The 24,949-nt window shown below is 36.2% G+C and overlaps 4 protein-coding genes across 5 annotated transcripts; 1 reads left to right on the top strand and 3 right to left on the bottom strand.

Moving 5' to 3' along the window:
- Positions 1-613: 613 nt before the first annotated feature.
- Positions 614-4,611, top strand: LOC149384315 (agamous-like MADS-box protein AGL65). The gene is made up of 11 exons (XM_089628667.1): positions 614-657; positions 1,251-1,452; positions 1,711-1,770; positions 1,877-1,895; positions 1,999-2,063; positions 2,186-2,201; positions 2,388-2,449; positions 3,000-3,096; positions 3,398-3,516; positions 3,619-4,000; positions 4,074-4,611. Exons 2-11 carry the CDS (start codon positions 1,268-1,270, stop codon positions 4,083-4,085), a joined length of 1,017 nt encoding a protein of 338 aa, XP_089484793.1. The 5' UTR covers positions 614-657; positions 1,251-1,267; the 3' UTR covers positions 4,086-4,611.
- On the bottom strand, positions 4,377-5,928 carry LHCA4 (light-harvesting chlorophyll-protein complex I subunit A4). The gene is made up of 3 exons (XM_089628675.1): positions 5,610-5,928; positions 4,777-5,192; positions 4,377-4,686 (listed from the first exon to the last, which is right to left on the bottom strand). The coding sequence occupies exons 1-3, from the start codon at positions 5,810-5,812 to the stop codon at positions 4,547-4,549; spliced, it is 759 nt and encodes a 252-aa protein (XP_089484801.1). The 5' UTR covers positions 5,813-5,928; the 3' UTR covers positions 4,377-4,546.
- Positions 5,929-10,055: 4,127 nt separating this feature from the next.
- LOC149384313 (expansin-A1-like) lies at positions 10,056-12,676 on the bottom strand. Its single transcript, XM_089628674.1, has 3 exons — positions 12,505-12,676; positions 11,567-11,882; positions 10,056-10,659 (listed from the first exon to the last, which is right to left on the bottom strand). The coding sequence occupies exons 1-3, from the start codon at positions 12,653-12,655 to the stop codon at positions 10,353-10,355; spliced, it is 774 nt and encodes a 257-aa protein (XP_089484800.1). The 5' UTR covers positions 12,656-12,676; the 3' UTR covers positions 10,056-10,352.
- Positions 12,677-21,619: 8,943 nt separating this feature from the next.
- Positions 21,620-23,112, bottom strand: ACHT5 (atypical CYS HIS rich thioredoxin 5). 2 transcript variants are annotated; one of them, XM_089628672.1, is made up of 4 exons: positions 22,814-23,112; positions 22,530-22,715; positions 22,224-22,388; positions 21,620-22,112 (listed from the first exon to the last, which is right to left on the bottom strand). In XM_089628672.1, the coding sequence occupies exons 1-4, from the start codon at positions 23,039-23,041 to the stop codon at positions 21,870-21,872; spliced, it is 822 nt and encodes a 273-aa protein (XP_089484798.1). In that variant the 5' UTR covers positions 23,042-23,112; the 3' UTR covers positions 21,620-21,869. The 2 variants fall into 2 exon arrangements, with proteins under 2 accessions (XP_089484798.1, XP_089484799.1); XM_089628673.1 differs by having other exon boundaries at positions 22,530-22,709.
- Between the last annotated feature and the right edge of the window lie 1,837 nt (positions 23,113-24,949).

Below are 24,949 nucleotides of genomic sequence, written 5' to 3'. Positions count from 1 at the left end.
ATGCAAAATTGAGCCCAAAATAGGCATTAGACTAAGCCTAAAATAAGCCAGGGCCAGGTTCGTCCCGCAGCCTCGAAAGGCCTGTGCTTGGGCCCGGGCTGGACCTGATTCTTCGGATATTGATCCGGCCCAGCCCAAGCCCTTTTACTAAGGGACCGGGGCCTAGGCTCAGGTCTCCATTTTTTTGGGTTAGGCCCAATTGACATTCCAGGTATGATATGACGTAAGAATGAAATTTAGTATATATCTATCCCTATATGTTATTGATCTTATATTATTGATCTCCGTTATATATATATATATAATTATATTCTAGGAAGTGAAAGGTCATAGGCCCAATAAAACATTCTCTCTCTTTTGCAAAGCGACAGCCCACGATTGTAAGGAACCTTAAAAAAAAAAAATTAGACCGTCCATTTCTACCTCTCTCTCTCTCCCTGTCGCATATATCATAGGCGAACACACAACATATTATATTTTGCTGACACTTATCTCTCTGTCGCTCGGTGCAACAAAAAGCCTTCACAATCACACCCTTTGGTTTGTTTGGTTCCGCTGATTTCGCAAACCCGAGATTACAGCTTCACCCATCATCTCTCTCTCTCTCTCTCTCTCTCTCTCTCTCTCTCTCTCTCTCTGTTGTCGTTAATCTCTCATGTACGTTTTATTTCTTTCCCTCCATTTTTTTTCCTTTTGTACGTGTGTATGTATGCCAGTGTTCCTCGCTGACTCGAACCATTCTTTTCATTTCCATTTCCATTTTCACTTTCTTATTGCGTTAGTTGTGAGATATTCACATCTGGGCCTGCTTTCTTTTAGGGGTCTGATATGATTGTTCATAGCTTATGAGGTATAATTTTGTTCTTGCTAAGTGGTCGCTATTACACAAATACGACATCCTTTCTTTTCTCGTATTTATTTTATTTTCAGCTTCTATTATGTTGCATGAGATTGGCTTTTGTGATAACTGGGTTTTGTTCCTGAGGAAAATTGTCTACCACCAACTTTGTCACTGATTTTCTATGCATTTGTTATTTGTGGGCAATTTTTTATGGGGTTTAAATATTTAAGTTAAGCAAATACTGCAATGGAGCAACTATTTGTAGGATGAATGCTAGAATTGTTGATTTATACAATTGAAATTAAATGGGAAAAGTGATCTTGTTCCATTAATGGTTGGCTTTGCATTGATCAGTTGTTTTCAGAATTTATTTTAATCAAGTCTATATCAACCAACAAGAAGTTTTTAGGTTGTGGAAATCGCAGGATGGGAAGGCTTAAACTGAGAATAAAGAGATTGGAGAGCAATAGTAACAGGCAAGTCACTTATTCGAAACGCAGAAACGGGATACTTAAGAAAGCCAAGGAATTATCGGTTCTATGTGACATCGATTTAGCCCTTCTCATGTTTTCCCCAACTGGAAGGCCTACTCTGTTTCAGGGCGAGCGAAGGTACAACTTTTAGCCGCTTTTCATTTGTGCATATACCGCCAAGTGCCGTAGGAAATCAAACAAATTGATATATATTATGTAAACATGTAACAAAATCTTATCAAACTTTAGTCTGTTGTTGAGTAGTCTTATGCTAATACATAGGAACTTATAAGGAGTTTCTGTTTAGTGTCAAGCTTGTATTAGGTTAAGGCAATCGCTTGACGTTTAGTACATCTGTAGCTTTTGGTTAATAGAGCTTTCATGTGGATTTTTCAGTAATTTTGATGAGGTTATTACGAAGTTTTCTCAAATAACACCGCATGAAAGGGAGAAAAGGTAATTCAAAGAAACCCATTTTTTCGTTGAATAATATTTCGTTTTAAAGGACTAACTAGGACTTTTTTTGTTTTTCTTGTTCGTGTGTGTGTGTGGATTCAAACAGGAAATTGGAGAGTCTAGAAGTAAGATGTCACGCAGTTTACAATTAGTGGTTATTGATTTCTCTGCCTTTGTATCGACTTACGATGAACCTTAATTGTATTGTTGTCTTATTTGAGAATACAGGCGCTTAAGAAAACTTTCAAGAAAGTGGACCATGACGTAAATGTACAAGATTTCACGGGCTCGAGGTTTGTTACGACTCTTTTAACTTTGAGTTCCTGTTTTTTTTTTTTTTTTTTTTTTTATATATATTTTATGTAGCAGTTGGTAGATGAGATATCTAAAAGCTTAAACTTTCTTCATTTTGCAGCACTCAGTCAGTTGAGGTACAGATTTGTTTCCTTCATATAAAACAAAGAAATTATATATTCACAAATGCCAATTTTCTTCATGCTGTTGTGTAATTCACACCATCTTAGCCAGCAAACGCGAACTCATCCATCTGAGTAATTTTCCGACCCTTCAAGCTGTTATATGTGACATATATGTGCCGCGTGCCAAATTATTTTCAGGATTTGACGAATCAAGTAACTGCATTGCAAGCTCAACTGACGGGACTTGAAAGAAGACTAAGGTACACTGTTGAAGCTTTTATTCATTGCATCTAAGTCATTCTTTTATGTTTTTCCCCTTAAGAATTGGGGTCTTGAACTGCCGTACTTGCAATTTCTTTTTAACAAGCTAAATTTGTTTTTTTAACACTTTTTCCATCCAAAAGCCTTTTGGTTACCTCTTCAATCACTCTTTTGAATCATGCATAGACTTGCTAATTTTTAATTTCCCAAGCTTCTGTGAGCCGTGCTTCTCATATGCTTTCTGCTAGGTTCAGTAGAGAATTGATTGACATCAGAGTCTCTAACTCTATCACTCAACTAATCTGATCCATTTCGGAGATTAATAATTACTTGTGTATGCCCACGTCACTTAATATTCATAAGAGTCGCACTTGTACACTTTTATTCATCTCTTATGCTATAATTTATTTTGAAGGTTTGACCATGATATTCTGTTTCAATTTGGTTTTCAATTGAGTTCTTTGTGTCTCGCTTGCTTTATGCCATGAAAAATCTGGTCTTTTGACATTGTGGTCGCAATGCGAATCCATTGTTTCCAATTTATATCAGATGTTGGAGTAACCCATATAAGATAAATGATTTAGAGCACCTTAGACAAATGGAATACTCGCTCGGAGAGTCAATTAATCGGCTACGCATCTACAAGGTACCATAACGTCCTCTTGAGATTTATCTTTGACAGGTTTACGTAAAATTGATGGAATTCATTATGAATGTTTAATTTACAAACTACGTATAAGCAAAAATCTACGAATTATTGTAAGTAGGTCTCCTACACCCGTACACAATTTTCAGAAGAATTTTGGAAAACACAACGTAATGCCATTAGCGTGCACACGCCAGATGAGAAATTGATTTCTCATCTTTCCATCTATCTAATTATCGTATCAATTTCCATCGTGTTGAAGTTCGATTCAATTTTTTTTTTGTTTTCTCGTCGGTTTCAGAACGAGATGTCTTTATCTTTGGTAGTTGGCGGCGTACAAGAAGGCCAATCTCAACCTTGGGTTCCAAGTAATGAAACCCACTCGTTTATATCTGTCGAACCAAACTTTCTACCACACAGGTGTGTTAACTTCAAACCCTGAACCCTAAACCCTAAACCCTACGACTAAATCTTCCCAAATAAGGGATAATGATTGCGCTTTTTTGCTATCACTCCGTACAGAGATGTGCAATTCGCATTGAATCCAGGATGTTCAGGTTACTTTGGCGACGGGTGTGGCAAGCAAATGGAAGCCGTTGATCAAGGGCATCTCCGCAATGTGGAACAAGAGGAGTGCGAGTTGAGCGATTTGAGCAGAAGTGTTGGCTGGAATGTGGACTTCGAAGATCAATATGCCTACCCAACTTCCACTACCAGCCGTTTATCTGAAGACAGGAAGTTCAAACCTGGCGTAAGAATGAATCCACATCAGAGCTCCGTGGACTACGAAGCGAATAGCAACGGAGAAATTCCCGTGTCTTCGTACGACAACGCACAACATGCTTGGGTCTCTGCTTTCGGGCCTCATGGTCTCGCTCTCTACGACGAGAATGCACGCCAACAGGTGTGTTGTGTATGCCTTCACTCGTTATTTATTTATTTCTTAGTCTCATATGTGCATTTTTTCCCCCCTGCAGCAATTAAACTGATCGCTCCTTCGTTCATTGATTCGAAGATTATTCTTTCCCAAAACAATCGGGACCGGTCGAGGATTTCGCCGCCAAAATCACCAAATTTGGCATAATATCAGTCTATCCATGGAATGTACCTAGTATTTGTTGCTTTTTATATTCCATATATTGTGTTTGTATATATTTCATAAGAAATATAAGTTCATATCTCATAGATTCATGTGTATATTATTTAATACTCGGTTTCCTCCACAGTTTCAGAAGAGGGCAAATAAAAACATTCGTTTCAGAGAGAGTTGACTCCAAAAAAGTAAAATGGAATGATAATATTAATGGCATGATCATGAAATTATCCCCTGTACATTAGTAAAATCCCCTTGTTGTACTAGCATTGCAAAACATTTCACTCTTTTTTCCCCCACTCTTACAAAAGCAATCGAAAAAAAACACGTTGCGAAAACCCAGTAGTCCGTTCGTTCTCAGTTGGATCCGGAGAGCGTTTGGACGATGGTGTTGTGCCACGGGTCGGACAAGTGCTGCAAAAGGTTGTCAAAAGGCCCTTTCCCGACCACATTGTGTTGCACAATAAATCCCAAGAACGCCAACATTGCCAATCTCCCTAAAAACACGAAAATCAATATCATCATCAGCATCATCATCTTCATCATCATCATCATCATCATCATAAATTAAGTATAATGGTATGTACCGTTGGCGATCTCCTTCTCCTTTGCCTCGGGGGTGGGGGCGAAGTTGAGTGGGTTGAAGATTCCTCCGGGGTATCCGACCTCGTTGGGCGGGAGGCTGTACTGCTTGAAGATCGGGTCTTGGTTGACGCTCCCGGGGTTCTTGATGTCCTGCCACCTCCGGATCTCGACGTAGTGGAAGAGGATGAACTCGATCACGAACAGCGTCGACGACGACGCAAAGTACTCCTTGTCTCCCGCGTCGTACCACTTCGGCACGTCCAAGATCCCGATATTCGTGAAAACCTCCGGGAGCAACATCCCGGCCACACCCAGCATCGCCCACCGCCCGTTCACCAGCTCCGCCTGCACAAACCACTTCAAGTTCTCCGGGTCCTCCGCCAGCGCTAGCGGATCGAATCCGTTGTCCCCAGCCAAACTGCGCACAATTTCAGTTTCACAGTTTCATATTCATTCATGACCTTTATAAACTCTTGTTAGTTCTCATTCATTCTTTTTTTCATGACTTTTATAAACTCTTGTTGGTTCTCATTCACCTTTTTTTTTTTTTTTTTTTCAGTGGCTATCTAACCTAAACATATGAAACGCTAAAAAAATTTAAATAGTCAATGTTTCGTTAATTTTTTATAAATAATCATGTAAGTCCATTTACGCATAGTAAATTTCTAGTAAATATGTGTAAATAACGTCAAGTACATCATATTTTTTGTTATTTACGAAACATTTATGACTACATACGAAAAATTTATAAAACGTTGGCTAAAATGCAAATACTTATATTTTTGTGGTTTATATCGCTTTTTTTTTTTTGGTTTTGTGGGCCCAGACACTTTACCTGCCGTTGAGATAGGCGGGGGAGGGCAAGCCGGGGAGCCACTCGCCTTTCTTGGCGACGACGCTGAAGGAGGCGGAGGAAGAGGGATTAGAAGCCCGAACGGAGACTTCTCGGTTCAATTTTCCGGAGGAAGCTCCGGTGAGGAACCGGGTCTTGCACGGCCGGATAACCGCGGCGGTGGCCTGCATTGTGATGGTCGCCATGTCGATTTTCTCCGGCCGGTGGGTGTGGTCGGGTTTCAAAGGGGAAAGTTTCGTTGTTTTTACTAGTATATAAGTGTTAGCTAGAAAAAGAAGAGATGTAAATGAGGATTGGTTTATGGTATTGCATGGCTTTTTGTAAATTTCTTCTATACGTCCATTTTGTGGTTCCTGTTGTTTGTTGAAACTTGACGGTTGGTTTGCTCTGATTTTTTTCTATCGGACGGTGGAGATGAGTCCCTAACGTGATTTCGCATCTAAGCCTTATCCTTTTATCTTTGGTGCCGATTCCTCACAATCGAATACTCTGTTTCTGTTGGTTGGTGTGGGATGCCGTGGGGTCTTTCTCATATGCCACGTGTTTGGATGTTTGGTAGCTCGATATACTATCTCATCCACGTGGGATATGGTGAGCCCTATTGGAGCTTGACATCTGGCTTTCCAATCATATCTTACTACCATTTTTTTTTGGAGCCTCTCCAATTTGCGCTTGCATCAATAAACTCTTACACTCGCTTATGTGTCACACACACACACACACACACACACACACACACACACACACACACACACACCTCACACACACTACAGAGGTCTAAATTTTTTTATTATATATATATATATATATATATATATATATATATATATATATATATTCTTTTTATGGAAACAGAGGTCTTAAAATTGATATACCGGAAATATGCCATTAAATTGGTATTTAATGATTACATTTATACTTATGTTTATAAAACATTTATAAAATAACATTATTTCAGGGAAATATTTCAAAATAAAAACTATATTATATCTTTTAAAAACATAATTTTTTTGGGATGGTAAATAATTATTTTCTTTATCAATGAAAATTTAAACAATAAATAAAGATAATAGAGTCCAAAATAGTACAAAAATAAAAACAATATTATTTTCATAATATTAGTGATTGTTGATCTCGGCAATTTCCACATCAAATTAGATTGCTATTGCCGAAAGAAAATAAAACGTTGTTAATGTAGTTCAAAAAATGTATTTATTTTAATTGTAAGAGTTAAGATTTTTGTTTCCTCATCTGAGAAGTTGAAGTTAGTGTACGAGTATCGGAAGCAACAGTGAGTCAGATCAATGAGTTTAGGAGAATTGTGTATACATAAAGAAGAGCACAGCGTCACTATTCACGTAGACACAATTTAATGTTAAGTCTATAGTAAATTGACAAAATTATCCTTTAAAATTTTTATAATTACATAACTTGCCACTAGAAGATATTACAAAATTGTTACTTTGATTTAGCAAAGAAAATTTACAAATTTTTCACTGCTTAAAATTACCAATTTGCCACTGCTTAAAATTACTAATTTGCCACTAATTAAAATTACCAATCTGCCACTGGTTAATTGATTCTAACTTAGATTATTCTGGATACATGACGGTTGATATTCTTCGTGTTTATATATAGCAGATTACACCCAAAGCAACGCGTGAGAGTTAAACTTTATATATATATATATATATATATATATATATATATATAGAGAGAAATTTCATTTTCTAGACCCAAAAGTTATGGAAATATCTCAATTAGACCCGTTAGTTAAAAAGTATCTAAAATTGGATTTTTGTACCAATTTTGGACGAAAATACCCTTAATTCAAAATAACTCATTTTCAAATCATCTTCATCACAATTCTTGTCACTTTCGAATTTGTTGCGCTAGGATTAGAACTCTCGGTGGTCGAGCTCATCACAATTTCTTGTCACTTTCAAATCATCTTCATCACAATTCTTGTCACTTAAGGTTGATTTGAATGAGATTTAGATGTGATTTTTTTTTTTTTTTTAAAAAAACTGGGAATTTCCGATGAAGATCATCGGAATCCATCGGATTCCGACCGAATCCGATGGATTCCGATGGTCTTCGTCGGAATCCATCGGAAATTTCCGATGAAGACCATCGGAATCCATCGGATTCGGTCGGAATCCGATGGATTCCGATGATCTTCATCGGAAATTCCCAGTTTTTTTAAAAAAAAAAAAAAAAATCACATCTAAATCTCATTCAAATCAACCTTAAAAAAAATAAAAAATAAAATTAACCTTCAATTCGGTCGAATTTGGTGTGGTGGGCGTTAGAACTCGTCGGATTTGGTGTGGTTGGGCGTCGGAATGGGGCTCACGTCGGATTTGGTGTTCTTTGGTGTGGAGAGAAAATGAGAGTGAGAATGAAAGAGATGGAAAGAGATGGATAGAGGGTTTATTTTTGAATTAAGGGTATTTTCGTCCAAAATTGGTACAAAAGTCCAATTTTGGATATTTTTTAACTAGCGGGTCTAATTGAGATATTTCCATAACTTTTGAGTCTAGAAAATGAAATTTCTCTATATATATATATATATATATATATATATATATATAGAGAGAGAGAGAGAGAGAGAGAGAGAGAGTTGGTGAGTTTGAGATTGGTTATGTAAGATATTTTAGATTTTTTTTTATAATCTCAACATTTTTATGTGTTTGATAAAATATCTTTTTTTTTTATTTTGTTTTATGGAAAAGTAGATTTTTTGTGGTCTAATTTTTATTTTATTTTATAATAATAGCTCTAGACTTTTCTGCTAGAAAGAATGTATAACACCCTATAATACAATTACCGTACATCTTCTAACAATGAAATATGAGACCTTAAGACAATAGTAATTCAAGATTAGATTCAGATGACCGCCCATTGTGTGTGAGTTTCTGACAAATGAAACATAGATCACACTAAATTTCGATCAACATAATGACTCTTTCAATAAACTCTCAGAGGTTAATGGATGAATCAAATTCTCGAGGATCACCGTTCTGTGGACAAAGACGTTCTGAGTGTCTGCACCTCCAAAATATAAACGTAAAACTCAAAGTCCTAACACAAAAGATGACTATATCTTATTCAGCATAGTATAGTGGACAAAACACTAATTACATGAACATTACAAATATTTGTGGTAAGCTAGTTTTCCACAAAACACCAAACAACACAATGTGAAGATATAAATTAGTACTCAGGTTCAACCCCTTTTCAAACCACAAAAAACTAATCGCAACTGAGGAGCCATATCATCACACGAATGTGTAGAAATGTGATCGATCGGTGAGGACGATGGTTAATACCGAGTCACCTCTGATGTAGGCAGTACCGGACTCGGGACACCGGTCAAAAAACAATGGAACGCCACGAGAGGCTTTTCCACGGCCAAAGAGGTGCTCCGTTTTCGTGACTGAGCTCTGGAGTTTCACAAATTCGTCAGGGAGCAACGACGACACTGCCATTTTCATAAATGTAGCATAATTGTAGTTGCTCCCTAGCTCAGTCTAAAAAAAAAGTAGATTTTGCTTTGTTTTCCTCGTTTATAATTATATCTTTATTCTACACATAAATAAAAACAAAACACTTTTTTTGTTTCTTACCGACACGTACGTACGTGTGTACACATTTTTTTTTTCTTCTTCCGAGATCCAGTGGAATGTAGTAAGACTTTTGTTTTTGGTTGACATTTCCTATATCATTTTTCTATGTACACAAACTGAATTTTGTGCTACATGTCAAATTCAATTATGCTTCAAGTTCAAATACATATTTATCTATGGAAACAATGATAAACTAAAACTAAAAAATAAAAAAAATATCGATAGTTATTTAATCATTACTATAAGTTTTTTTTTTGTTACTATATGTATATTAAATACTTATAAATCATAACTAATTACGGACAAGTCTATTTTTGTCAGTTTAATATTCTTACTAATGTTAAAAAACACAATATCTATTTTTTTTTTTATCTATTAACTATATAATCATATTTACAGTTTCAAATTACTATATAACCAATGTTTTGTAAATCTTAAGTAAATAATCACGTCCATATATTTACACATGTAAATTGACGTAAATATTCTACATTTTTATTTTAATGAAAGGGCAAATCAGAAACGACACGTCGTCTCTATGACTATTTACCTACATTTTACGAAACGTTGGCTACATAGCAATCTCAAACGCTTGGCTAGTTATCTATTTTTTTTTTACTACCATCGGCGATCATTTTAAAAATAAGTTATCAAACGTTTGTTTTCTTTTAGAAAAAGCTTAAAAACACTTATTTTAAAATCACAATCACCTTGATAAAGTTTCCAATAAAGCGTGTATATGGCTACAGATCTTGAAAATCGATTATAGAACAATAAGTTTATTACCTTAAAAGGGAAGAAATACACATACATATGCACATAATTTTTTTTATTCCAGGTGTCTTACAATTGAAATCCTTGCAATATTCTAGAGAAACAAATGAAATAAAAGTGCGAGAACTAGAAAAGTAACCAGAAATAAAAACTGGCGAATTTGGCGGATGTTTAATACTAACCCCTTGCCAAAATTATTTTTTCTGCTTCGGCAAAAAGAGAGCAGAGAACTATTAGAAAACAGCACTACTAACTATAATTTAACCATGATTAGGACCGAATTAAAATACGTCCCTGTGATACTCTAAAAATGGTATTCAATTCAAGTGAATTGTTGGCCAGTAAATGTCTGGCCAAAAGACCAAGTCGGAGGGGCAACATTGTTGGAGACGACGTTTCGTCCGTCACTTGTGGTGACGGAAAATGAAAGGGACTGTCCGTTTAAGTTAGAATTGATTTGCCAATTCTGACCCCAATTTCTTGACATGACTTGCCACCCGCCCCGCGAGCCTTTGATCGAAACGGCGCTCACATCTCCGGCGCCGCCAACATTCGTGATCAACACCAGATTGAAATAAGAATGGCCGTTGATCGTGAATCTCATCCCTCTTGTTCTTTTGCATGGAACCCTAGATACATAATGTGATTAAAATGTATAGTGAATTAATGCAATACGTGTCACGTTATATTACGTAAAACAAACATTAAAGAAAATATATTTATTTTCTCATTCTTTTCATCTATTAGAGTAAAAACGTGGTTCATTATTGAATAGGTTATGGCAGCTGGTCTAAATTTTGAAAAATGAGCATCCATTACCTTACTTAACTTAACTTAATATATATATATATATATATATATATATATATATATATATATATATATATATATACATACATTGATGAAACTTCAAGCACGACACAAGTGGACAGGTGGTTTTATTTTTTCAAGGTAAAATAATCACCAAATCATATTTTATAACGGAATCCAAAATGATCAACGATTTTTTTTTTTTTTTTTTCATGGAAGCCTGATGATTGTTTCACATCATTTGATCATGCATCATAGCCGGCCTAAGCTAATACGTGGCCTTAGATAAGATAAAAAAAAAATTAAGATTTTTTAAACACATTAATAAGAAATTAAGTATAATAGTTTTTTTTCCAAAAATTTGAGGCATTTTTCCTTTAAAATTTGAGATTTTTTTTGGACCTTTTTTTTCACAAAATCTTAGGTCACTGCTTAAGAGCTTCGAGTCGGTCCTGCAGGACCCTGCATGTTACACTAAAAAGTAAGGTAATGTGATCTGCAAAATTTTGACAAGTTTTTTTTTTTTTTTTTTTTTTTTTACTGAAATCAGCCAAAAACGACCTCGTTTGAAAAGCTTTTAAATTCAAAGAGTGGCTTTTTAAAGTTTTTAATATCAGACAAAAGTACCTCGTTTGCAAACTATTTCACCTGATTATTATTCCAAATCTTTGCACGTAATGTATAGGGAGAGAAACAAAACTGAAAGCAAAAAATAAAAATTAAAACCTTTTGTAGGAGACTGGGACAATCCCGGCATTATATCGAGCGATGCGCTGGAAGACGGGCTGCGAGAGATCGAAGTGGTGGAGCTGGCCGTTGCACCACCCGCCTGCGTTGTCGGGAAGCGCGTCGTTCGGAGGACAAAAATTGGTGGCTGTCACGACTATCGAGGCACGTGACACGCACCATTTCGGGTCGTTGACGCACGTGATCTCGAAGCACGCACCGCAGCTCAGCCCATCGTTGAACAACGCCGTGCTCAGCGCCGCTGTGCTCGTCCCGTACCCTTGGCTGTACATGTTCCCGTACCCGCACGCACCTCCTACGGTCATCAGCGTCAAAATATTCATTCTTTATTTACTTATATATTGCAGTTACAAAAAAAAAAAAAAAAAAAAGGAAATAGTCTAATTTATGTCTTATTTGGTTTGGATGATTTTTCTTAATTTTTTCGATAAAATTTTAAGGTAAGAGTTTTGAATAAGCTCTATCTTTATAACACTATTTAACCATCTGAAAGATATACTTTTTTTCTAAGTAACCGGAGTCCACATTTGTTAGACTACGTACTACAAGTCAAACATAGTCTTATTATATAGTGTCAACGATAGAAGTCATTTCCCAATAAAGACGGTGTATATTTTATAGTTTTAAAGGTCCATTAGGTATAAATGTTTGTTTTTGCAAAATAGTCAAAATTATCTTAAGGAAATAATCACTGTATTTATGCTTATTTATAAATGTATATTTACAAAAATACTCATATATACCTAAAAAAATTAAACTTAATTATGGATATTTTTGTAAAAATATACTTGTAAATAAAATGCAGCGGTTATTTATCTAAGATTTACGAAATGTTGGTAAATAATTTGCTAAATCCAAATGTTTAAGTCGGTTATTTTGCTAATTTTTTGTAGTTTTAATTATGTAATTAAACGTACCCATGGTACCAGAGGCGTCACCCCCACCGTAGAAAGTTGCATGTGCACCATATTCATATCCATGAGCTTGTGTGGTGATGATGGATATCACAACAATCAATCCTACGGCCATGGTTAAAGCCACCTCATGATCACGACAATGTGCCTCCATTAAAGAGAAAGAGAGACCTTGCGAGCGAGAGGGGAATAGAGAGAGAAGTGTGGAATGTGAAACATTGATGCAATGAACGAGGGCGTGGCGTGGGATTAAATAGACGCTGACGGGTCTAAGAACTTAAAGAAGAAGAAAAAAATATCATTGAATAGGTGATATAACAAATTGAAACGTCATTAAGACAAGCCTGACAGTGTAGTGAGGTGTGGGGACCTTGAACCGCCATGTTGAGCGGGTGTTTTTGGAACTCAGTCAACCTTATTGCCCGTTTCTCCGACCACGTGGGTTTTCATTTTTATACACGCACACGTATTGGAGTCGTGTCATTAGTTGCAGAGTACTATAGAGCGACACAGCTCTGAATAATGAGTTGAATTATATTGTTATAACTTATACACCGTCATGTCTCATATGTATACTGTATTTTAAATTGCTTTTAGCTGTCCACACTAGCTAAGCTAACCCATAGTTATCCAGGGTAAAAAAAAAGTATTCAAATATCTTTTATCTAAAGGGACATACTCTTCCGAAATACAGATGTAACAATATCTCACAGGTTTATATCACCACGCCACCGTTCCCGTTGACGTTTTATTAGGATATTATAATATGAAATATTGACATTATTATTATTATAATTTGGTTTTTTTTGTTAATGTTACGATGAATTGAATATTTTTAATTGTAAGTTTTGATATTTATGTTTATCAGCTATATATATACATATATATGTATATTACACACGAAGACTCTATTTATTGTGTTATTTATTTCGTCTCATATACTCATCGATAAATGGTTTATAAGTCGCTTAATAATTTACAGGTCCGTAACTGTTATCCGTCATTGTCCAAACAATCGCAATAAGCGGTTGGAATACTTTTAATACTATTGACCTTATTTTATTTTTTCTTATCAAAATCTATTAATTACTTATAATTCTAAAACTATGATTATTTTTTTAACAAATTTGTCAAAAAATAACCGTATTTATTGACAAACATGTCAATAAGCAACTGTATTGGTTGAGATAATTACAATACTATGACCATTTAATTTTTTTGTTTACCAGAATCTATTAATTACTTCTAATTCTAAAATTACGACTATTTATTGATAAATTTGTCAATAAATTAGTGTGTTTATTGACAAACATGTCAATAAATAATTGTGTTTGTTTCTTGATAAACTTGATCATAGTTTTATTATTATAAATTATTTATGGATTTCGGTCAAATTTTTTTAAATGATCGTAGTTTTGGAATTATCCCTAAGCGATTAACCCATAAATCGAATATGCAGTCCCATTTAGGCCGACTCATAAAGAACGCCCACAAAAAAAGTAAACCCACATATAATTAGTAAAAAAAATATTAAAATAAAAAACAAAAAAGAAGATTGTGTAACGTGAACACAGTTTCACAATGCTACTTGGATACAAAAACAACAACAAAAACAACAAATATATCCTATAGCCTACACCTATATAAAAGCTCATTCTCTGCCAATTTATTGTACAAAAAAATTGCAAGGCCCATATAAAAGGCTAAAAAGCCCATTTTCTCTATGTAATTCTATTCTAATTATATCAAACTATTATGGGGAAACGACACATATATACCATCTGTTTTAGTGAAATATCGAATTTAACTTTTAGTTTTCAAAAATATCGAATTTGTACTATCTGTTAATTAAAACGACGAACTTATACCCTAAAATAGATAACAGTGTCATGGATATTCTTTTTATTGAATTTTAATTGATATTAACTCTAATATTATTATGCAATTCTCATTTTACTTTTATTCATACGCACTCTATAAATGACTCACGCGAAATGTCGTTTCTAATTCCGCCTTTTTAATAAGGAGATCTAGCAAGACAAGATTGTTGAGCTCCGGAACGATTCTCTAGCGGGGAGCATCAGAAGGTTCCAGAGTCGCGGGAAGTTTTGGTCAAAGATCCACCACAGCTGAGCTCCGACGGCGAGCGTGAACACTGTCGGCTCTTGGACCCCGTCGTCTTGCCGAATTTTGTAGACGTCGTCGGACTCTATAAGGGACACCCACTGAGTCGAAAGAAAAAGCGCAGCAGAGACGCTTTGGAGGCGCCGACGTTCAAGGACATGGACATGACGAGCTGGGAAAGGAGGTCACCGGGTATGTCAGTGCCAGGTTTCGCCCTCCTCGCCGGAATTCTGTCCATCCCAGCCACGGTCGACCTTTTCCGACCGACTTCATCGCGCTCCTCTATCATCTCTGTCGCGCTTCATCCCTGCACAACCGACCTCCACCGGCGTTCCTCCAGGACCCTTGTTTTGTTAAGGTTTTTTTTTTTTTTTTTTTTTTATTTATGGGTTATAAATATTCAATGATAACATATCAATATTTTATAATATTATTTTCTTTTATAAACATTTTTTTCATCATTTTATTTTATTTTTATACGTAGTAAATTTTTATTTATTACATTTATATATGAATTTTTATCTTAAAATCATAAAACAAATATAATATATAATTAAAAGTAAGCAATACTATTACAAAATTGGTCCTTAGTTAAATTAGTAAAGGCTTTAATATTCTGTGTGGGTGACTTGGGATCCATCCCCAGTTGAATCCGTTGCATTTCCTTTAATTTTTGTATAAAAACGACAAACTACAAAGAAAATCGGCGAAAAACGACAAAAACGAAAAACGACGACAAAAGGGAAAATATGTTTTCCGCCGGCCGTTTTTACTCCGGAAGCGGCACCATCGCCGATTTTTGGCGAATTTCGCCATAATTCAAAACATTGGGAGAGAGAGGGTCTCCCCGTCTCAAACCTCTCTAAGGTGTAATCGAACCGACAAGGCTGCCATTAATGTTGAACATGAACTTCACCGAAGTAACACATTTAATCCCTTTCGCTATCCATTGTTGCGCATAACCCAACCGAACCATCATAGCTTCGAGAAAACTCCACTCTACTCGATCGTACGCTTTAGAGAGGTCAAGTTTTAAAGCCGCAACATCTCCATTACCAAAGCGACCACGATGCATCGTATGAATACTCTCATACCATGTTATGATATTACCGTGAATATTACGGCCTCCGACAAAGGCACTCTATGCTTCAGAAATAGCCGCACTCATAGTACCTTTGAGACGCTCGGTGAGGCAGCGAGACAAAACCTTATATGCCACATTACATAAGCTAATGGGTCTGAAATCCTTAACCAACCTCGGTTCCTTCACCTTAGGGATAAGCGAAATTATAGTCTCATTGAGGATACCTGGTTCCGCCTCAAATTCAGGATATCGAGACACATCGATGAGAGCTTCTCTCATACGATCCTCCAGTAGCGTTGGTAGAATATGACAGGGAGACCATCTTTCTCCAGAGCTTTTAGAAGGGCCATCTTAAATACATCACATCAAACCTCATCGGTTGAAAAAAGGCCTCAACATCTCTCCATTCATCTCCGACGAAGTTCTATGCTCAAATTCGTTGATCACAGATGCGATCCGTTCCGGTGAAGGCCTGGAAGAACTGAAAATTCCAACTGAATAGTCCACCATAGCCTTGCTGATTTGTTCTTGATCTTCGACCTAGACACCATTCGAGTCTCACAACCCTATAAATCTATAATAGCGTTCTTCTTTTTTTCTTAGGAATGCTTTGTGATGGAAGAAGCACGTATTACGATCGCCCCCTTTCAGCCGCTCCGTCCGACTCGCTGGAAACAATACTTCTCTTCCTTGTCCAGTAAAGCTTCAAGGCTCTTCTTCTCCCGTCGAACTTCGTCAACCGATGCCACCATCAGAGACTCATTCAACCTGTTGACAATAGATTTTTGAACCTCGATTGCATTTTGAAGTTCTCTTAACTTAATCTTTCCCCACTTACCAAGAGACTCGCGAACATTCCCTATGGATTTCAGAAAAGCTTTCTGTCCATATTCCTCAGTTTTCCACGCTTTAGAAATCAAGTCCTCGCACGCCTCGTCGTTGCACCAAGCCTCCTCAAAGAAAAAATGCCGAGACCGTTTGCGACGACCATGTACTCCTTCTTCTTCACCGTTTGGCGCAAAATAGGGCGATGGTCAGAGCCCTGGAACTCCAAATGTTTTACCACGCCTTTCAGGAATAATTCATGCCACTCCAGATTGGCGAAGCACATGTCCAGCCTTTCTAAGATTGTGTTACTCTGATTCAAACGGCGCCAAGTAAAGCATTCTCCAATGAAAGGAACCTCCGCAAGCCCGTAGTCCCCGATCACTCTTTTGAACGCTTCAATCAAACTCGCTGGCCGAGGCAGACCTCCCCAAATCTCTGACATGCATCGAACTTCATTAAAGTCCTCGCCACATGGCCACGGTCCACTTCTCATCGCGCTCTCGTCTCATAAGGTCCCAAGGATGTTTCCTTTGGGACAAATCAGGGTTCCCGAACATACCCGCAAATCTCCAATACGTGCCCGAGCTATCCGTAACTTCAACATCCACATGGAATCGCGAATAAGATCCCACTGAAATTGTCACCGAATCTCGCCACAAAATCGCCAAATCTCTACTTAAACCAACTCTATTCACCATAAAACAATTCTCAAAACCCACATCACTCGCACTCTTTCCATCTCAGAACTCGTCATCTTGGTCTCGGATAAAAAGATCACTTCCGGGGAATAATTCTGAATATGAGAGCATAACACTCTCACCATCCCGGGCTTCCCCAAACCCTGGACGTTCCAAAAGATGCAATTCATTGTTCTCGGCGGCCTTGAATCGCAAGGCTCGCCGCTTCATCGGGGGAGGCTATACACGAATCCGACAATACAGAAACTACCATAGCATAGGTGGGAATTTCAAAGCAATATTCAACACTAACCTCCACAATGCCCTCTGATTGCACCATCGAGGCCAGCGCCAAACTCTTGGCACCTTCCTCGGGCACTTCAACATTGTTGGTCCCGCGGCCAAAGATTGACGAGCTCACACTCCCCCGCTTCTTCCTGGTTTGCTTCTTCACTCGGGATGACGATTTTGGAGTAGGGGGCCCAACAATTACCATTCCAGATGCGGCACGTCTTTTCTTCGAGCTTTGTTGTCCATCGATTTGAAACGCTCCAAAGATAGTCGGTGGGGTGGGCCCAATCGCAAGCTCTTTTTCTTTGGAGTCGATTGAACCTCTAGTCACAGTAGGTGGGCCTAATTTAGAAGAAAAAGGCCCAAAACATGGGTCAGGACTTTTGATTTGGGCCTGAGGATTGGGCTCTGTAGGAGACCCCAAGTGACCCTCACGTGAGGAATTAAATGGCGTCAATATTGTGGGTGGAGAAAGAGGAATATTTTTTTAGCCTTGTACTTCATCATCATGCGTCTTCATGGATCTTGGGCCATTCATAAACATACTACGCTTCCCCAGATTTGCACACCTCCCACTCTGTTGCGCCTCCGAAGAAACTCCTTTGTTTTTACGGTCAGTAATTCCGGTCACCGCCGTACTCCCACGTGCTAACTCTACCCTCAACCAGTCTCCAAACGCTAGAGATTCAATCCCGTCCGGCATTTTATATTTTCAAAGCCGGAGAATCGCAAGAACACGTTTCATGACCCACCTTCCCACACATGTAGCACATAAATGGAAAGCGTTCGAATTTGAACGCCACCCATACCTTCTTTCCATCATACGGGAAAAACCTCCCCGAGCATATCAGACAGTTCAACGGAATATCAACCTGACATCGAACGAAGTTTTTAAACAACGCTCATTCCAGGATTTCCAGTTTTAGGATATCCCACTGTGTGTTCACTCTTCAGAGAGAGAGTACTAAAAAAACTCGAGTTCTTTAGTAGTATTTGATTTATCACACTTCTAATTCAATAACTAGAAAATATATCGACGGGTTAGCCTAGGAAATATTGACCAGTATTGTGGTTGATAATTGAACAGATTTATAACACTACAATATTTTACAGTATTATATATATACAAAATTTAAAACATATAAAGAATTTAAATTTTACCGTGTCATTACTATCAAAAAACCGTCGACATTTTTCATTTGGTCTGATCATTTTCAAAGACATCTTGCACCTACAGATACTTTGTGATCAAAATGTAAAGGAAAAAAAAAAAGCAGAGTTAGAAAATAATGATTTGCAAGCTATGTATTCTCATAAGTAGGCCAAGCTCAACTTAGGACAAAGTCCAAATTTAGAAACATAAATGAAACACGAATCGTTTCTCGAACTTAACTATTCTTGAATTAATTATAGGTCGATGCTAAAAATCATTCTATTAACTAAACATAAACTAATACAATCCATTTATTATTTTTAGATACTCTATTGATCACAATTAACTAACTCAGAAGTGACAAGCTTAATGTCCAATTAAATTAGGTTGCTTCTCTAACTTAAACTTTGAATTAATTATAGGTCGATGCTCAAAATCATTCTATTAACTAAACATAAACTAATACAATCCATTTATGATTTTCATATACTCTATTGATCACAATTAACTAACTTAGAAGTGACAATCTTAATGTCCAAATTAATTTAGTTAAGGCCACTCTAAATGAGTCAGAGACTCGGGACGACCCTGAGTTCGACTCGAGACTCAAGCAATGCTCAATGAGCCTTCGGGCCGAAGGCCACAGCCCGAGGATGGAATTCCAGGATAAACTTAATCAGACCGAGAACGTCCCCGTTCGTCCTTGGGAACTCGCCGCTCCGCCTCGCCGCCGAAACAAGTCTCCTGCGCTTGACCACATGGCCACGATATCAGTTTGAACCGACAATCAACAAACAGAATAGCCACAAGGCTTAACTCAACAAACGAATACTTCACATCTTAAATTAACATCAAAATTATTCGATTCCAACTTCATCACCGAATAAAAGAAATAAAGTAATATTAATTTTTATGATTTTTTTATAAATTTTTTATTTATTTAAAACAACATCATCACACAGATTTACGACACGTTTACTTCCGTTAAAACTAACGGACAAAGTAGTAACGGTGGAATCAAAACGTAAAATTAGATATTTTCACCGACGAAAAAAAAAAAGAATAGATAATAAGTCATAATTTTGAAATAAGGAGAATTTTTTTAATTTTGATAAAAAAAAATGGATGGTCATAATTTTATAGTAACCCTTGTTTGTTTCACTAAAAAAAATTCTTCAAAGGCTGGCAAATATATAAAAAAATATCACACTACCACATTATGTAGGTATTCTTACAAAATTCTGAATTTGAGTGAATATAAATATTTAATAAAATTTAGTTTGCATCGGTCAACCACATTTTCTGGTGACCGAATTTTTCTTTGGTATTTTTTTTTTTTTTTTTTTTATTTCTTTAAAATAGAACTGTAGACAAACTATCGGTCGGCAACATTTTAATCAGTTGTAATTCCCTTCCAACAAAACCTATGTGAGGACTTATATCAATAACATCAATTGTTTTTATCGCCTTAATTCGGCCAAATTGATCAAAGTCGTCTGAAATATTGAGGGATTAACCTAACATTAATTGAGAGATATACTATACCAAACTCTATATATCTCTAATTTTATTCACAATATCTAAATTGAAATGAAAATAAAGAGTAAATGCTAAATAGTACCCCAATGAGCTCAATGAACTAAAGTCAATAAGCTGACGTAAAATAAATAAATAGATTCAAGGATATAAGTTCGAATCCGTGACCAAAGTGCAAGCATTACATATACTATACAAGATTCGTTCCTTTGTTTGTGGCCATGGCTACGAAAAATAAAATAATAGCAATGATTGAGAGTTTTGTCCACCAAGTGGCCACTTCTACTTCTTTCTCGTCTCTTATGATCCTCATCCACATTATTTTGTGGGTCATGCTGATCTGTATAATGACTAATCCACGTCAATCCCACACCATCCGTGAATAAGCTTTTGATTCAAATTTTTTTTTTTAAATTTTTTGTACCCCTTTTTCTGCTTTCTTTTAGATTTTCCAAAAATATATATAATATTGTATACCTAGTGGCTAGGTTTTTACCATATTGTTTTCGGGATGAATCAGATGTTTTTATTTTTATTTTTATAAAGGCATAAATCATGTTGATATGTTAAGTTAACCCATTTTTTAGGATTTTAATCGATTTTCAATAAGATTACAACCAGTTAAACATAAGGTAATCAGGATTTTTATTTTATTTTAATCGATTAACAACAATGCTTTACCATAGCAGTTGCTTCAGTGCTTTAAGATTTAAACCACCACTTGACTGCATTTATTTTTCAATTAATATTTTTAATTGGGCTATAAATGCACCGAAATTGCAATGGCGAACGGAGCGCACGTTGTTTTGTTTCTTATTTAACTTGGGGATCTTGAAGATCTTGTTACTTGTAAATTATTGGTGGTATATTTCTAAATACCCCTAGAGAAGTTGTATGTATAAAAAATTGTTCTTATTTGAATTTTACTCCGAACGCTCTATAAAGAAATATATTGGTTTTCACACACGAATTAAATTATCAAACATCGTTATCATATATTTCAATGTATCATCCTTTGCAGATATTAAAATATGATCTCCAACTCCAACTACTATCCAATATAAATTTCCAATATTTTTTTATGAGACACAATTAATATTAATTGAAAATACACCATTACATGTTTAAAATAAATTGGTTTGAAATTATATTCAGAAAAAAATGAACTATACGCAATTATTTGAATTTGAGAGACCATTTACACTGCTTTATGTTAAGCAGCAGACATTTGAGAAGGATTTTATGATTTAAAACACTCACAGAATGGACTACGGCAAGAGAAGCATGCATTCCATATGGTCGTTGACGTAGATAAAAAAAAATCAATTAATCAGTTTTTTAATGTTTATTAGGATTTATATTATAAACTTGAATTGTTTGTTTAATCACAATTCAATCGTATATATTTGACTAATAAACACCGACTTTCTTCAACTCAGCAAAGCGAATCTGAACGCGTGTCTTTTTTAATCTTGATTAGATAATGGATCAATCATACAAATAAATAAGACTAAGCCAGATTCCAGGCCATACTAAAAAACAACTATGGCCAGTTTATGGAAATTCAAAACAAAACAAAAAAATTATATATACAAAAACTTGATACTCTGCAAAGAATTTTAATTGGAGGAAACTAGAAGAGACCTAAAATAATAAAACCCAAAAATCTAATTTGTCAAAGCATTGAAGTGTTGAACAGAATATTATCTTCCTTCTGGCCGTTCTGGGCTTGCTTGTTTAACAAGGCAGCCAAATCTCCCATGACATTTTCATTGGAAAAAGACAGTCTTCTTTGACTTAATTGTATTTCACCAAGTGAAGCCAATTCCAAAAGTTCATCATCACCAAGCCCTTTCGCTGGGCCAAGGTCACACCTTTCAGTCCCATGCTTTGCCATTGCATCTTTCAATTTCTTTATCTGTCAATATTAGAAACAGGTCGGCTATTAATTAATTATAAAGATCAATAAATCTAGCTTGAAATATAGATGGCGAACAAAAATTTAGAGGAAGGAATTGAAAATATTTACAGTGGCATTGGTACAGCTGAATCCACAAAGACGTCCTTCAGATCCTCTGTAAAGTCTAAAGAATGGTAAAACATGAACTTTGAGACCATAACACATGGTTTTGAGCTCTTCGTGATTCACTTTCAGAATCAAGGCATTTGGGTTTTGCTCAGCCAATTGACAGATCTGTGAGCACCAAGAAAGAAAAAAAAAACTTGTTTATTACAAACCCAAGATCGACCTATATCATCATAACATACCCAAATTGAGGTTTTTACAATACAACCCTTCTCCAAGAAAAAGAAAAAAAAAATTAAGACCACTGACCTTGGGATGAAGAGTTTTGCAACCACCACAACCGGGAGAGTAAAAGTCAATAATGACCAATCTGTCCCCAGCGTCAAGCAAATAATCAACAAGCTGTGGAGCCGATTGTACTTCCACCATGTTGGGCTTAAGTGTCTTTTCCCACCATCTCATTGACCGGCTTACGCAGATTGACGATGCCTGAGCCTAAAAAAAAAAAAAAACCCTCATGAATTTCAAAAATATGGAAAAAAAAAATTAACATATGAAAAAAAATAAAAATAATGAGGGATTGATTAACTCACAGTAATAGCGAAATGGATTGGCGATTTTGGTGTTGAAAGTTTCAAGGCCTTTTGGTCAGAGAAAGTCAAGGGCTGTTCCGTGAAATTATAACTCAAAGTACGAGAACTAGCTCTGGAATTTGAGCCTCGAAGCTGTGGAACGACAAACGACGAGCCCAGAGCAGAAACCCCTTTGCTCTCATCCAAGAGCACAGGAGCGTTGAAACAGTTCTTCAGAGAACAAGCCATCCCTAAGCAATGAACAGTGAATAGACGATGTGGGAAGAAAAAAGTTGAGCCCTTTTTGACTGATAACTTTGGGTTTAAATAGAGGGTAATGTTACAGCACGAATTGGTCTTTCTTTTTCTTTCTTTTCTTGGATTAATTTAGAGAGAGAGAAGAAAAAAAAAACCGAGTAAGGTGGGGTATCTGTTTCTAATGTGGATAATTGTATTTAGCTTTATCCAAAATGATTATCTCACGACATTTATTTAATAATATTATAATTTCAGTTACCCATATCCGCGTTATTGTGTATTATTATCCATATTACTGGAATTGGGCCTAATTCAGGGACTTGTAATAAGGTTATTGGAACTCTGTATAGTATTTTAAGAGTTTAAATGCGCTTTCATTTGTAAATAAATTAAAGATAATCAATTAAAGATCATGACTGTTTTATATATATATATATATATATATATATATATATTTTTTAATTATAGGTACGGTGATAAAATAATAAAACATAGTAGAAACAAATGATAAATGCAAGAACAAAAATTGTAATAATTTTGCACATCAAGAGCTTATTTTTGAAGATTAAGTAAAAAAAAATTAATCTATTTTTATAACAATTAGATCTATAGAAATAGTTTAATGGAGTGATACAATTTAAATTTATTAAGTAATGTATTTTGGTTGTTTTCAGCTATTAGTAACTATAATATAATGTCACTGTGTTAGACTCTCTTCCATGACATAGAATAATTATATTGTTATGCAATTTTTTTTTCATGAAGTAAAAACGACACCCGAGAGCAAAAAAAATATAAAACCGGAAGATCATTTCGCCAAAACATCGAGACCAAAGGATCCTTCTGTCAGGACTCTCAAAACCGAATGATCTCTCTGCCAAAGGTCTCGAAATCAGAGGACCCATCCGCTAGGACTCCCAAAATCAGAGAATCCCTTCGTAAAAAGTCCTAAACCAGAGGACCCATCCGCCAGGACTCCCAAAATCAGATGATCCATTCGTCAAAAGTCCTAAACCAGAGGACCCCTCCGTCAGGACTCCCAAAATCAAAGGATCCCTTTGGTACAACACATAAAACTGGAGGATCCCTCGGTAAAACCCACAAAATCAGAGGACCCTTCCGTCAGGACTCCCAAAACCAGAGGATCCTTTTGGTAGAACCTACAAAACCGGAGGACCCCTTTGGTAGAAACCACAAAACAGGATTATCTCTTTGGTAGAACCCACAAAACCGTAGGATCCCTTCGGTAAAACCCACAAAACCAGATGATCTCTCCGCCAAAATCCCCAAAATCGGAGAATCCCTCTGACCAAGTGTCCAAGCCTTTGCACACTCAAAATCCTATAAATACTCCCTCATTTTTCACAATTGAAAAAAAGGTCATTCTCTATCAAGAAAAATAGACTACAACTTCTCTCTCTAAAATTCTCTCTAGAGTTAAAAAGAGAACTCTCTCTCTCTCTCTCTCTCTCTCTCTCTCTCTCTCACTCTCTTATAATCGAGACAAACTACTTCACCTCAAAACATAAAAAAAAAAAAGAATAATCTACTTCCTTTCTCTCGAATTGAAGAAGAAATATTCTCTCTCTCATATTTCTTTCACAAACAAAGGCTAGAATTACGCAAAATTGCATTTCCTCTCGAAAGGTGTCAAAGAACTTGAGAAATCTAATTCTCTTATTCTTCACTTAATAAGAGGAACATTCCAAAATATATCACCCTTTGTATTTTCTCTTTTAGCTAAGGGAAAGGAAGAGCACGGCGAAACACACCACCCACGTCGAATTTCGAAGGTCTCCACTACGGTCGTAACACCATCCCTGACCCGTCACAATCCATTCGGAACCATAGAAGATTTGATGCTCCGCAACTCAAGATCGAGACACGTCTCAAGCTCGT

This window comes from Urtica dioica, chromosome 10, assembly GCF_054948205.1.
Source record: "Urtica dioica subsp. dioica isolate 48M chromosome 10, U.dioica_male_clone48M_v1_H2, whole genome shotgun sequence".
Taxonomy (NCBI): Eukaryota; Viridiplantae; Streptophyta; class Magnoliopsida; order Rosales; family Urticaceae; genus Urtica; species Urtica dioica.
This window is presented reverse-complemented; position numbering and strand designations above follow the sequence as displayed.

What these genes read in the sequence shown, in the direction of transcription:
- LOC149384313 (XM_089628674.1), bottom strand. Translation starts at nt 12,655, where the DNA reads ATGGAGGCACATTGTCGTGATCATGAGGTGGCTTTAACCATGGCCGTA. An exon ending in TGACGCCTCTGGTACCATGG is followed by an intron (nt 11,883 to 12,504) that starts GTACGTTTAATT and finishes TGATGACCGTAG; the next exon opens with GAGGTGCGTGCGGGTACGGG. An exon ending in GTCCCAGTCTCCTACAAAAG is followed by an intron (nt 10,660 to 11,566) that starts GTTTTAATTTTT and finishes TTATGTATCTAG; the next exon opens with GGTTCCATGCAAAAGAACAA.
- LHCA4 (XM_089628675.1), bottom strand. Translation starts at nt 5,812, where the DNA reads ATGGCGACCATCACAATGCAGGCCACCGCCGCGGTTATCCGGCCGTGC. An exon ending in CCCGCCTATCTCAACGGCAG is followed by an intron (nt 5,193 to 5,609) that starts GTAAAGTGTCTG and finishes AATTGTGCGCAG; the next exon opens with TTTGGCTGGGGACAACGGAT. An exon ending in GGAGAAGGAGATCGCCAACG is followed by an intron (nt 4,687 to 4,776) that starts GTACATACCATT and finishes TCGTGTTTTTAG; the next exon opens with GGAGATTGGCAATGTTGGCG.
- LOC149384315 (XM_089628667.1), top strand. Translation starts at nt 1,268, where the DNA reads ATGGGAAGGCTTAAACTGAGAATAAAGAGATTGGAGAGCAATAGTAAC. An exon ending in CTGTTTCAGGGCGAGCGAAG is followed by an intron (nt 1,453 to 1,710) that starts GTACAACTTTTA and finishes TGGATTTTTCAG; the next exon opens with TAATTTTGATGAGGTTATTA. An exon ending in CCAAACTTTCTACCACACAG is followed by an intron (nt 3,517 to 3,618) that starts GTGTGTTAACTT and finishes CACTCCGTACAG; the next exon opens with AGATGTGCAATTCGCATTGA.
- ACHT5 (XM_089628672.1), bottom strand. Translation starts at nt 23,041, where the DNA reads ATGGCTTGTTCTCTGAAGAACTGTTTCAACGCTCCTGTGCTCTTGGAT. An exon ending in CAATCCATTTCGCTATTACT is followed by an intron (nt 22,716 to 22,813) that starts GTGAGTTAATCA and finishes TTTTTTTTTTAG; the next exon opens with GCTCAGGCATCGTCAATCTG. An exon ending in GCAAAACTCTTCATCCCAAG is followed by an intron (nt 22,389 to 22,529) that starts GTCAGTGGTCTT and finishes TGGTGCTCACAG; the next exon opens with ATCTGTCAATTGGCTGAGCA.